General features: G+C 40.1%; 1 protein-coding gene across 1 annotated transcript in view; it reads right to left on the reverse strand.

The window, feature by feature from the left end:
* Positions 1-10,205: 10,205 nt before the first annotated feature.
* Positions 10,206-14,932, reverse strand: part of SH3BGRL2 (SH3 domain binding glutamate rich protein like 2) — a 34,440-nt gene continuing 29,713 nt past the window's right edge. The window contains exons 3-4 of the mRNA XM_048495516.1: positions 13,508-13,588; positions 10,206-11,558 (exon numbers count right to left, since the gene is read on the reverse strand). Of these exons, the coding sequence (XP_048351473.1) occupies positions 11,544-11,558; positions 13,508-13,588 (96 nt within the window). The 3' untranslated portion in view covers positions 10,206-11,543. The remainder of the gene's footprint in view (positions 11,559-13,507; positions 13,589-14,932) is intronic.

Consider the following 14,932-nt stretch of genomic DNA (forward strand, 5'->3'; position numbering starts at 1 on the left):
CCCCCTCCAAGCTGTAGGCAGGAAGATTTTCTGCCAAAAGGGTCACAAGGCCAGAGAGGGAGGGAGATGTCAATGCCAGTCTTCCTTCACCACCTGCAGCTGGGGCTCAGCATCAAGGTTCTAGTTTGTCTGTTAGCCAGTGTGGGTCTGAATCTTACAGACAGCTGGGTCATTCCAGAAGTCATCACTCTTCTTCTCAGTTCCATCACTCCTTGTCACAACTTCCTAGGCCATCTCAAAGTGTTCAAGTAGGACAGCTCAAAAATCGCTGTCGGTGACTCAGGTTGAAGAAATCATCCTGTCCTCATGCATCCCATTGGGGCAAGCAGTTGGTGAGCTCCCCATTTGTTATTCCCCAGAGTCACACTGGTCACTTCAGCCATGAGGATGAATGTATGTATCATATCTACACTAAAACATAGCTGTCAAAAATATACCAACTGGAACCTGAATATGAACCAGAACAGTTTGCAAATAATGATGGCTTATGCCATCAATATATTTTTCATTAACCCATAATGGGTCCTCAACAAAGGATTTTATTGTACAGGTATGAAAGGTTGGAAGTTGGGATTGCAGCAACTTCCCACTGCACATACACAAAGTCGGACACATGCACGTGCTGCCACTATATATGTGTATTCATGTTTGTAAATCCCCCCTTTCTAACTCACACACACAAAGTTGCCAGAAGTGGGCTGATAGGATCCCTAGGATGTGTTCTGTTCGCTCCCTGTGTTGGCTGTAATGTCACTGTAGCCCTCTAGATGGCAGCATCACACAGTTCATCCTACCTAAACAAACTCCTCTGGCAGAAAAAAAAAACAAGCTAATGTACATTTGTTAGACACTGCAGATTAAACCAGGACTAAAGTCAGGGATGTTAATACTGGGGCTTCAGAAATACACGCATGTATGATTTCCTGGCTGTTTATACATTTAGACTGGACCTTCTTGGATATATCCCTTTCATTTTAATTGATCAACAGCTCCTTGCCTCCTTCAGCCTCCAGTGTTATGGATGTGGGGTATCCCATGGAGCAGAGGACATGTTAGATATACAGTGTCTCTATTACTGTCATGTGTGGGAAAACTCCAGGTAGCATGGTGCCAGTGGGGTCAGTTTCATGCCAGATCACTTGTTCCTCTGGATCCAACGCATGAACATGTTTAAAAAACAGACACTTGCACAATTTTTACATCGAGCATGGGAGTATATTTTTATCCTACATCCAGGTGGAGAAAACACGTGTGAGAGAGAGTGACATAGGCCTTAATCAATGAAATGCATTAGGCAAATCAGGGCAAGGAATAAACCAGGGAGAGAAATGGGAATAGATAGCCACTTTTCATTCCACGCACAGAACTTGTATGAAAAGGTTTTGCTTATGCCAGCCTCCTTCCAGTCCTTCCAGCTCCCCTTGGAGAAGATATTCTGAGCAGAGAATGATTTTTATTCTTCCAGCCTGCAAAGTCCTGATGTAGGTCAGTAGCAAAAAAACCACTGAAGGCCCTTTATTGATCTGTCCTTTACTTTTCTTTCGGGGCTTTTCAGAGGAACATCTTATCATGCATATATGTGCATCCTTTACACAATTGTTTAAAATGATTAAAATGTAATTTCTTCCAGGTGGTACCTCTGTTAAAGACAAATCACATTTTCTCATCACTAACACCAATACATTTTGTGGCTAGAAAAATCTCTCTCTCAGTCTTGCGGCATTTGTAAGTGTTCTGTGAACTCTACTGGCTAATATCTGTGGCCAAGGAAATACACTCAGCAGTCTAATGAGAAAGGCCATTGTTGAGCTCACTACAAACGAGGGATTGCTTGAAGGTATTTAGTTATAATTCATGCCTCAACATGATGCCTTTAGCATCAGAGAGGGAGATTTCAGAAAAATTAAGCTGCAGTTCCCGTTATTTACGACAATGTGACTCTGACCATTAACTTTGTGAACTGAATGTTTTTGTTGAGTTCCAGCATTTACATGTTGGTCTTTTATAAATCTTATAGAGGCAAGTAGTTGCTTATGGGTTCTTTATTTCATAAAATTGTTTTTGAAAAGAGAGTGTTCATTATCATTGGTAACAGATTTCATACTTACTTTCCCTCTAAAAGGAATAACATAGAGACCACACATGCTGGCTGATACAAGAAATGTCATTTTCACTTTCAGACATTTATTGAGAGGATAGTGTTTAAAAAATGAAGAATAGAAACTCAAAACTATACTTGAAAAGGACATTTTTCGTGGAAAAAATGATAAAAGGAGAAAGAATGGAAAGAATAGTTTGCCTTAAGAATAGTTTATAGGAAGGGATAGTTCTCCACAAATAGCACGTTTGTTTCACAGAATAAATTAAAAGCACCTGCTGGGATCTGAAGTAACATGAAAGATCCTTTTAGCAACAGGAACTCAGTTTTAGGTTCCTTTGTGAAAACCATTTTGCACTCAAGGTCTCTTGTGCCACCTTGCTAAATCAAATGCATGTTGAAGGGGTTTTTTTTCTCTTTTACTTTCTTAAAAAATCTTTTTTTCCAACTTCAAACACTTCTACAAAACTGTTTTAGATGGTGTGTTCCTAAATATACATCACCTTTAACATAGCAAGCCATTTTTTAATGATTATGAGGAATCAGATGGCAAAAATTAGAAATACACAAGAGAGGCCAGAAAATAGTGAAATTACAAGTAGTAATCACAAAATCATTGAAACTATGAGAAAAACAGCATTTGTTTGTTTAAAATATTTATATATGTATCTTTTTCCCAGGCATCTCAGGAGCCGTGGTGGATAACAATGTAAAGCAACACATTACAAACAGCACTAAAAACAAAGTATATCCACACCATTCCTTTGCTCACCATTATTTAGGTGGCCCCCAAACTCTCCATAATAGCTCTGTTTTGATCCTAGCTGGAAAGGCAGAAGGGTGAGAGCCCCTCTGATCTTTTCTGGGAGGCTGTTTGTAGGGTTTGCAGCAGCCAGAGCACAATGGAAGAGCTGATAATTGGCCTTGGTGGGCAATGTGGCGTTGCCACACCAGAGCAAGGCAGGAGGAAGTTCTTCAAGAATGTAGGCCCTAAGTCAGTGGTGGCGAACCTTTGGCACTCCAGATGTTATGGACTACAATTCCCATCAACCCCTGCCAGCATGGCCAATTGGCCATGCTGGCAGGGGCTGATGGGAATTGTAGTCCATAACATCTGGAGTGCCAAAGGTTCGCCACCACAGCCCTAAGTCATGTAGAACTTCAAAGGTGAGCAGTGAGCACCATTATTTGAAGTACTTGGAAAGGCAGCCAGTGAAGGAATCTTAAATTTAACACTTAGTCTTTTAGGCCTATGTTAAACGCAATAAGGGCAGATCCTGAAATCAGGGAAATTGCTGTGCAGATGTGTCTTAACACGAAGTATATGAACATCAGTGATCTACATATAATTCATTACAAAAAACAAGTACCTGCTCTAAAAAAATGACACAGTGTCATTCTAAGCAGGTATTCTCAGAATCCTACTCAGTACTATTCATGAGGGCTTACTCACAAGAAAGCATTCTTTAAATTGCACCAATAGGCAACTCATCAGTAGTGATATAAAGGTGTGAAGTTGGGCTACATCTGCTTCAGAATGGTCAACCCACATCAGTTTCAGGGCTGAATATGAACTTGTTCTGAAAAGCATTATGTGTGGGGTGAAGTCAAGTGACATGATTGCTTTGCTTGCAGTGGTTCCTCTGCAATGGCTCTTTCACAGTAGCAAGCTGCCAGTTAATGTTGCGGTCCTTGAATTACAGTCACCCAATGAGCCTATAATGCTCACTTCCAATACCACCTTTCAAAAGAATCTGCTTTCTTCCTGTCAGCTTTTTTCATTGTCCAACTTTCTTATCCATCCATAGTAATAGGGAATACTAGACCATGAGCTTACGTGATCTTGGTTGCCAATGACACCTCCTTACAATTCAGAATCTTTTCTAGCTCCTTCAGATTGCTTGATCAATTAAATAACAAAAAATGTTATTTTTTCACAAAATATTATAACAAAAGATACAGGAGAAAAGAATATAAGAATACAAACTGAGGAAGGAGATCTGAACTGATTATCAGTTATACTAAAGGAACATAAAATACAATCTAAAATAAAAAACCACTCTTTAAAAATTCTGTGTAAATTGATATCCAAAATGTTTTTATTTTGATGCAAGTTCACCAAATATGAAAAAAAGTCAGGTGGGGTTTTTTTTGGCATTTCCAATATATGCTCTTATATTTTTAATCCATTTTCTCGATATCTTCTGGTGTTATATACCATCTATAAAACATCTTATACCAATTTTCTTTCTGCAGTTGGCTAGTGGTAAATTTAATGTATTTATCCATGTTTCCCACTGCTGAAAGTTGATCTCTTCTTGAGTTTTGCATCCATTTTATCATATAATCCTTAACTTGTTCCGTTTTTGAATCATATTTCATAATATCTTACAGATTCTTCCCATTAGGTGTTGTTTCTGCTGATCAATTTCTTTTTCAAAATCTGACATTTCTCTCAGGACACCTGTTATTTTTAAATTTCTCCTTAGTCTTGAAATGATTTGGAAGCATATCATCCATTGAAAATTTCTCCCTTTTTCCTCAATTCTTGCCAAGATTTAATTTTTCCATGGATATTAATCATTTAATAAAAATCATTATTATTTTGGGTGGTCACATAATACTAATTTTCTACAGAAGACATTAAAGGTGAAGTTGGAATGCTTAAATATTTGAGTGACTTTATCCATATTCCAAATTTCTAGCCAACTGCAGAAAGAAAATTGGTATAAGATGTTTTACAGATGGTATATAACTCCAGAGGATATCGAGAAAATGGATTAAAAAATATAAGAGCATATATTGGAAACACCTCTTCTTATTACATGTTTTTATTTCCGATATGCTTCTCTCAAATGTGATAGCTTTTCTGGCCATATTTAATTATGCATACCAGTTATTTATTTATTTATTAAATTTCTAGACCGCCCTCCCCCTAGGGGCTCAGGGTGGTGAACAACAGTAATAAAAACAGCTTAAAAACACAACATAAAACAATTATCAATAATAAAACCAGGAACCATATAGCGTCAGATGGCGTTTCCCCTCCCCCCACCCCACTTTTATGCCCACAGGAGGCCAGATGAAATGGCAGCGATGTATTTAACCAGGCAGGCCAAATGCCTGGCAGAACAGGTCCATCTTACAGGCCCTGCAGAAACTCTGCAGGTCCCACAGGGCCCTAATCTACCTTGGAAGCCTGTTCCACCAGATAGGGGGCAGGGCTGTAAAAGCCCCGGCCCTTGTAGAGGCCAGCCTGATAGCCTTAGGGCCAGGGATCACCAATAGGTCCTCCTCCGATGAACAGAGGGGCCTAATGGGGCGATATGGGGAGAGACAGTCTTGCAAGTATGGGAGACAGAGAAATATTGGAGTTAGAGAAAGGTTATATTAATTACCAACACAACGAAAAGCAAAGCACAATGAACAAGAATAAAAACATCAAAGAAAGTCTGTGACCTGAGTTTAAATTAGAGACATTAGAAGCAGGAACCCACAAGGACTTGTGGGGGGGGGGCACTTTATTTCCCCCTCCCTCACTATTTCCTCTTTCTCTTCCATTAAACCCCATACCTCTCCCCTTTTCCTGATTCCCACTCAACTCCCCTTTTCCTGATTCCTGATTCCTATTCAACAGCCAACCTACCTTTATAAGTCCTCCCTATCTTCAGCTCCCCACACGTGCAGCCTCTACCTAAGAAAACTATGGCTCAGCTTTGTATTGCCTGCCATTAGACCAGACCCACTTACATTGTGAGGGACTTTGAGGATGGCACTTCACTATCCCCTATATCCTCCTCTTTTGCTGCTCCTAGCAACCGCAATATCCTCGCTCCTTTGTGGCTTTATTTTCTCAGTGATTTACCAACCTACATTTTTCCCTGCTTCCCATCTTCATCTATATCTATTTTTTCCTTTTATACCCCACTGTTTTCCACAGTGGGGACTAAAGCAGATCACATCATTCTCCTCTCTTTTTATTCTTGCAACAATGGCTGGCCCAACATCACCTAGTGAGCTTCCGTGATAGACTGATGATTTACACCTGCCTCTCCTAGGCCCTACTCTGAAGCTCTAATCACTGCACCTGTTGAGCAAGAAGTTAGGCCTGGAGGAGTCTTGAAAGTCAGGTAGTAGCACTCAGCTTAGTTAGTGGTTGCTGTCAGGTCTGGCAAAATGAGTTCTCCCTCAGAGGTCAAAACAGCCCTGGAGAGGACTTTGCCCCCTCCCCTTGCCTTCTACTCATAGAAAGCAAGCCTACAATAGCCACTGAGGGAATCCATTTCTTAAAGCTACAGGTGCTTCTTTTATCATTCACAGGGTTTAACCCACTCAATGTGTTTTTTAGATTACACGTTTTTCTGCAAATCTGGGGTGTTTTTCAGCTTTGTAGAAAGATCAGACTTGCCCATTCACAACCCCACATTTAAGATATGGCTGAGTTGGCTATTAGAATATACAAAAAACTCGTGTGGAGGGTTCATTACTTCTCCCTCTGCTTCCTTCCCTCCTCATACTTCTCTCGCAATGATCCCACTTTTATCCCCTCCCCTTACTGTTAACCTCCCTCATTTTACCCCCACCTCTGTTCAGTCAACTTATCCTCATTATTTCTCCACTCCCCTTATCTGCCAACCTATACCTTCTATTTTGCCCCACTCTTTCTCCATCAATCTTACTCTCCCCTACTTGGTTAACTAACCCCCCTCCCTATTTCTCCCCTATTTTACCCTCCCCTTCTCTGACAATACTCCCCTTTCTTCCACCCCTCCCTTTCTTGTCAATATGCCCTTTAAGATTTCAGATTTTTTTTTTTTTGGCAAACCTGTTTGGGGACCACCCAGGTTTGTAGGAAAACCTGTTTAGTGTCAGCATGGCCCAATCTGAGATTCAGATGGGGGTCTTGCTTGAGGAATAGATCTATTCATGATGAGGGTGATGGTGATGGTGATGGTGATGGTGATGATCATGATCATGATATGGCAGTGAGTCAGGCAATGTTTGCAGGAATAAATACAGTGTTGATGCAATCAGCTGTGTTACCAGCATAGAGTCACAGTGCCTCACGGTGTTTCACTGTTGAAACAACAGTCAATTCTTCCCACAGTCAGCACATACTTATGCAAACAAAGTCTTAAATCTAGTGAATTCCAGAGTGGGGCAGACTCACCTCTGGGCAGATACGTACATGGGTGCTCAGAAGCCATGCAACTCCGCGGAATCTGATCCTGGAAGTGGCTACCATGTCTCAGCCCTGTTGGCACAGGATGCTGCATCGGCATGGCTGGGGGCATCCCTGGGGTGGAGCTAACCTTAGTCAGTTTCCACCTGAGGTTTGGGTCCAAAAGCGTGCCACCATGGCCCAAGTCCACTGAGCCCAATGGAGAGCTTATGGTGGCAGGCAGGGTTTTTTTGTTTGTTTTTCTCTTCCTCTTTGGCTGCTTGAAAGCCTTCTGGAGGCAGTGGGACAGTGTTGCACTGGCACCATCCCTGCCCACCCAGGGCTGCCCACTAGTTTGGTTCATCAAAACACCAGCAGCAATTCTGACAAAACTGCAGGTCATATTCCAGCGCATATTTATTATTAATACCCTGCTGTTCTTCTCAGTTGAAACCCAAATGAGCTTGTAACATAATTTTCCTCACCTCCACTAATGCCACATCACTAGTTCTGGAAGTTGCAATTAAAGGAACAGGAAGAGGAGCTCTTGCCAAAAACTGCCGCCTTTTACTGCAGTGGCAAAAATGTACAAGTACTCATTTTTGGCTCTAGTGGCAATCTGCAGTGAGAAAACTACATGAAAAGAAAATATAACCCCTCTGCCCCTTTCTCCTAAAAGAAATACATAATGTGGACTTGAGCCCTGAATTGTTTTGTAACATAGGAGGGTTAACTACAATGTGTTAAGGAAAGCCTTCATAATAATAAACCTGGGCCTCTTTGGAACTGGCCTGAATCTTACAACTCCTGTTACCCTACACAATTTTACTATTCACTGCCTTTCAGGGAAAAATAATCATGTCACCACATCAAGTTGTTTGGGACACTCTTAAATTAAGACTTTGGAATGTACCTTGAGAGAGTTCTGTTTTGGTTTTTGTTGCGAATAATCAAGGTTTATTCAAAAGACCTAATGAAATACTTAATCCCCCCCAAAATAAAGGTACACATTTGCAAGAGAACTGGTTCATTTGAGAGGCTACAACTATAGCAGTTTAAGGCCAGTCTTAACCTGTAAAGATGTCCATGAAGAAAAACACGTATGCTTAGGGTTATCTGATGTTCTAAGACTATTTGATTTTCTGATATGAGCAAATCATTAGGAGGCTGGCAAAGCCAAGATTATGTGTAGACAAAGGACTGTCTATGAACAAATTACACTAGACTACAGTTAAAAAGAACAAAGGTTGCATTTTAATTATGATTGCCCCCCCCAAAAAATGCCCAACGAACTCAAGTTTGCAATACAATGAAAACGAAATGCAAATAAAGCAAACACTTGAAAAACTTTTTATGTAAAAATTAAAGCCAAACGATTGAAATAACATTCACCCACTTAGAGAGCTGATATATGCATGAAAAGTTGTATAATTTTTGATCTGATGCTTGTCTTCTAGGATTATGTTCCCACCTCAGTCATGAAGGCATGTCAATGAGGTGATTTTGGCCTATCAAACATTACTTACAAATAAACATTAACAGTGATCCAGATACATGTACTTTCAGCATAGTTTTAAGGACTTGCATGCACACAGTAGAATAGATAGCACAGTGAATTGATAAACTTTTTCCCTTGGAAAAAGACCCCCACAATTCCCATATTATAGATTGCTTCTGAATCTTTCCTGAGTTTTGAACAACTGTAAGACCCATAGACTCTCTTCAGATTTATCTGCTATTAGAGCCTCAGGTGCTTTTCTCAATCCATACTTTAATGGCTGATCTAGAGTGACTTTTGTTTGTCTCTTTTTAATTATCTGTTTTTATTATCATACTCTGAACCACTCTACTGCCCTGAGCCACAGTTCACAAATGCTTTGTTGTGCACTCAGAAAGGGCAGCTTGAGCAAAATTAAGAATAGAACCTCTGCAGAGGGAAGCCCTGTGTCTGCACTGATGAATCTGTGTGTGCAACAAATCCCTGCATAAAGTCTTTGGTGCCAGTCCAAATTAATGAGACTTAGATTAGTCACAATTCTCTCTGGACTTTCTCTTGCATCTTACTTTGAGACAGTAGCACACAATGTAACCTTAATTTGGATAGTCCAATTTAAAGTTCGCTGTAAGCTTAACTTGAATTATTTGTCTACAGCAAATTTCCCATTCCCCTAATGACAGTGATGACAAAGCAGTATCTCTGTTTAAAATGATGCACTTGAAGAGTATGTGATGCAAAGCATTCAAAGGAAGCCAGTCTTCAAAGTGAAATCCTACCGTTAGTCAGTTCCCTCTCAGGGTTGAGGGCTGGTTGCATGATACAACAGTCCTCTGACATACACCAACCTTTTGGTTCATATGTTTTTTCATATGTTTTTTCTATCCTATGGGGTTTTTCGATGGTAGTGGGTTTCAGGGCTTTTCTCTGGTCCCTGTGCTGCTGGAAAGCCTTTTGGAAGTGGCGGGGCAGCATTGCATCTGTTCTGCCCCCCAAGTGAATCTGTTTTTGGTGCCCTGTACTTGGCTAGGACAGAGTGGGGGAGACACAAGCCAAGTTTAACAATTAAAACTATAGGTTTATTACTAAGGCTTAGGAGAATCAAGACCCTAACTCCTCCCTTGGGTCTGTCTAAATCAAAGTACTTGATTGTCTTGAGCAGATTTGAAGCTGTAGACTGTGTCTTCTCTTGGTTGCTTTCAAGAAAGTCCACTGTGCCTGGCTTCCTTTTAGTTCCTTCAGTCTTTGTCTGATTCTAATTGCTGTTAACCTTAACTTGTGCTCTGTATGTCACCATAGACTACTATGGACCACCATATATGTCACGAATATTACAGTCTCCAGCTACCCTTGGCACCTCACTCTGACTGATTGGCTAGAGCTAAAACAGGGGATTGCTGGGTAAAGAAGGAAGATTGCCTCCTGGGAAAATGTCTTAAAGGGACAGGAGCTAACTAAAATTCCCTTCCTTAGAAGAATTTATAATGAACTAAACCCATGCTAACTAAAGGGAAACTGAAGCTTAATGGGGCAATAACAAAAGCCTCTGTGGGGGCATGACAGCATCAGTGCCGTGGCCTGCCACTGGTGAGTTTGGATGAGGCTGCAAAACAGGTAAAATGTATTATCAACACATCACCTTTAAAATGCAGTAATTGTTTAGTTTTACTTTTTCCCATTTAGTTTCTTTTTAGTCATACTAATGAAGTACATTGTGCAATCCCTACAAGTAAGAACAGCTGCATATGACTCTCTGTTGGAATATGAAAAATCACAAGCCAAATCTAATACAGCCATTTAAAGTGACACATTGGAAAGGCAGAAAATAATGATTCTGTATTTAAGAACATCCCTGGTCACCATCTATTTCATCTTTAAGGCAACAGAACTATTCATCTGCTTAAAGTTCTGGGTTACAGGGTGTAAGAAGACAAGACAGCATGCTACAGATTTTTAATCTTTGTTGTACAATACTCTCATAGGAAACAATACAATTCCACAGGTGATATGATTACTTTGGAGGTGAAATATGATCTATAGCTCAAAAATATAAATTTTGGCAAATATATGCAATGTAGCTTGACTTGACAAAGCACCTGAACATCCCATCTAGAGAAGGTAGGTTTTGTTGTAGTTCTCACTTTAGAATCTACTTGTCAACGGCCTTGCTTGAGCCCTGTGAAAAGATTGCTGTAACTTGTAGCTAGGTCACCATAGCTGAAATTAAATTTGTATGCAGGAATACTTCTATATACCATCCAGATGGTACTTCACAATTTGGCTTTACTTTTAAGTGGGAATATATACCAGGCCACATCTCCAGCGGCAAGTATGTTTCAACACAAACAGCACAATCAGCAGATATTCTGAAAACCAGAATACTGCAATATTTGGCTTTCTGGACTGAAGTGTTTGCAGCTTTACATTTAACTGCATTAAAGAATTGTAGTTATTTCCACTGGATTTCATAGCACTGGATATGTCTGGATCTCTGGCAATACACACACTATTCATTCAGAGTGACCAAACATTTACCACCTTCAGTGTCAGAATTCAGTTGCCAGCATCAGCTTCAGGTATGTTAAAAAGAAGGAAGAACCCACCACCACCACCACCACCACCTTTCCCATTGTGCGTCCACTTTCTTAATCCACCTCTTTAGTGTCAAGCAAAATATGGATGGTGCATATTGGCTTGTATCACAGTGATCCACTAGGGAAGCTGTTGTATGCTGAACATCAAGGACTTCATTCACCCAAACAGTCTGCTTGTTGAATCCTCAAAGTTTTCTAGGGCTCTGACTCCTATTTGAGAAAGAAGGTAAAGAATAATTGTGTAGCTCTTTATTTTATTATAATGCACATCCAATGAGCTCGTCTCCGACTTAATTCATTCACACTTGAGCTCATGAAACAATGTTAATGCAGGATTTCCAAATAAAAAGGTTAGCAGACTGTCATTTCTAATTACAACTGGTTTGCATTCTATAAAATAAAATAAGTTATCTATCAAATCTAACAAATAAGTGGGGGGAAACAGAAATATTTGATAGAAGTGGCCTAATTCACAATGCTTTAACCTTAACCTTTGTTGTACAATACTGTAGAAGCCAAAATAAAATGTAATGTTATACCCATCTATGTCCACTGAAGTCTCTGCTTAGGATGGCCATGTAATGGTTCAAAGCTACTACATGTTCTCTATCCCCTTCTCTCTCAGGCTCATTCCGCACATGCAGAATAATGCACTTTCAAACTGCTTTCAGTGCTCTTTGGAGCTGTGCGGAATAGCAAAATCCACTTGCAAACAGTTGTGAAAGTGGTTTGAAAACGCATTATTTTGCGTGTGCGGAAGGGGCCTATCTCACATATGCCCCTGTCTGCAGCAAACTATAGTTCCACATATTGTGCGTCACAATGCAAACAGAATCCCTTCAATTCAGGCAATAAGCCCAACTGGGGGCAGCACACTTTGGGTCTTGTTTGCATCAGAGGTCCTGAGCCGGCAAGAAACTGGAGTGCTGGGTTTTGGCAGAGAATATAGTGGAATCATCTATCCCTTTAGCTCTCGAGGAACTTCTGGCACTTAATTTGAAAAACTGAAAGAAAACAATTTCCACAGCTCTCTGAGAGAGTCCAAATATTTTTACAGGACCATCCTAAGCAGGTCTGCTCAGATCCTGCTCAGGTCTATTCAGAGGGACTTAGGTCCAGAAAACTGTTTTTTGCTTTTAACTGTAGATAAAAACAAAATAGTAAATAGAAACAACAAAACAAGTTGCAATTTAAAATGTAAAACCTCTGCATTTGTTCAAATATAAAGTTTAAATGACATTAATGCAGTTTAACAACTTGTTTTGCTAATTAAATATTTCAGTGCAACTATTTTTAATTTGCAGGGGTGGGGGAGGGGCTAAACAAGCTAAATGCAACCCCTAATCAATTTTGAGCACCAGTAAAAAAATCTAAAAGATCAAACCCACTGCCTTTAAAGGGATGCTAGGCAAATCAAGCAGATACAAAGGGTTTTGAAAATGCATGTTACAAACTGATCTGATTAACAAATTTCCGATGAAGAGGCAAATTTGTTGGTATTATATCAAGAACAGCTCCATTAAAATCCATTGAGTAATTTTGATGAATTATTTGTATCTTTATCCTAGAAAACTTTATACTAGAAAAACATCTTTATCCTAGAAAACTAGTGGTGCTGTTGCAAGTCAAATCTCAATACAGATTTAAAGGAGGCGGTACAAGGCTGCGCTGGCAGATTTGCCCTCCCTATGGCATGTACTGGCAAGTGGCCACTACCACTCTGGGACGCCCGGATGGGGCACTGAGAATTGTATCAACACTCCCATGCCACCACTAGCCCCGTCAGCACAGTGCGAATGTGGCAGGGGCATTCTTAGGGGTGGAGCCAACATTAATCAGCTCCCACCCTGAGTTTGCAGATAGTTGCACCATGACCCGGGTCCTGATGTAAGTCCATTAAGTGCTATGGAGTGCTTTACAGCGGGTGGGGGGTGGTAATTGGCGTTTTCTTTCTTCCATGCCACCAGAAAGCCTTCTGGAGGTAGCATGGCAGCACTACAGCAGCGCCATCCCTGGCTGGTTGGGGAAATGGATTGGGCTGCCTGATGTTTTCTAAAATATTCATATTCAGTTTTTTGTTCACAGCATCCACTTAAGAAACTGAATAGCCACCAAAGATTTAAAACTACATATCATTAAGCTGCATATAACATATTTACCTTTGATGCCAGACCAGGCTTTATCCTAAGAAACGTAAAGACAGTGTTGCTTTCCTTGGCTTCAAAAAACGAGTCATAATCCTAAAGATGAAGTGGGGAAAGAATAACAAACATTTCTCTTGATATTCCCTTCACTGATATTATTTACAGAGAAGCAGTATAATTACATAAATGAAGAAATAAGTAAAACTGCTGCTGTGTTAAATATGCAATAACATTTCTATAGTTTACTATATAACAATGCATTTTCCATACCCTTAAGAAAACAAGAGTATAATAACAGTAGAGAGACAAACAAATAGTAAAATAAACATCAGGACCCATTCAATTTGCCATTAGCCCTGAGGATGTGTGAAAGATGAAAAGCACATATAATGGGCTCCCATCCGGCAGGAAAGCCTAGATGCGTATGCACTTCAACACAACAGCATTTTGTGCTACTGTGGTGTCCCAACACCTGTCTCTCTCTGCAGATGCAGTTGTTCCCACCTTTATCAAGACTAAGCAGTCTTTAGGTAGTGAGTAAGAGTTTTTAGCTTAAGTTCTAATAATGCCCCACACTATAGCAGCTATTTCAGTAAATTATTTGCTCAGCCCAAGGAATTCCTGAAAGATGAAGAGAATTTTTATTTAAAACAAAAACATCCTTTGAGGCAGGTTCAAAATGTAAAAACAAAGATTTATTGAACATAAAGATGGAATTAGGAGATGTTTCAATAGATGGAAATCAGACAAAAGTAAACTGTATACAGTCTTTAGTTTCTGTTATAGCCTTCGAGATTTTGAAAACCTTTTTGGTCCATCAGTTTCTTAACTGTTATAAGACAGGTTCTTTTCCTATAATGGTACAAACATGTCTTGAATTACTGAGGTGTTACCCAAAGTTTCTGGGTTCTCACAGGCTGGCACTTTTCTCTCAGTACACACAGCCTCTCCACTGTTAAGACACCGACTCTACAAAAATATCCTTCATAAGGTAACTTCAGCAGAACACTAATACACCAGACAGGAAATCCTCTTTTGAGAACAATTCCCTTTCTAACTGGCTTAGGAATTCAATCTCCCTGAAGATACATTCCCCTCACTCTTTATTTGTGGTCACACTGAAAAGTTTCTCTCTATTATTCCATCTCAACCTAGACTAAAATAAACTTCCACTACTATTGTCTGTACATTTCTGCTTGCAGCATACACTGACACACAATATATTTCAGATCAGATTCACTCTCAGACTTAAATTCTGTCAGAGTAGATTTTCCACACACACAATTGCACTGGCGTAATGCCCATTGGGCAAGGTGGGCAGCTGCCCAGGGTATCATCTTGTGGGGGGCATCAAAATGCTGGGTTCGTTTTTGGGTATTTTAGTGGTTTTCCATTTTTAGGCTAGCGGCACCAAAATTGCAGCGTATCATCAGGAGACTG

The sequence above is a fragment of the Sphaerodactylus townsendi genome, linkage group LG01, assembly GCF_021028975.2.
Source record: "Sphaerodactylus townsendi isolate TG3544 linkage group LG01, MPM_Stown_v2.3, whole genome shotgun sequence".
NCBI lineage: Eukaryota > Metazoa > Chordata > Lepidosauria > Squamata > Sphaerodactylidae > Sphaerodactylus > Sphaerodactylus townsendi.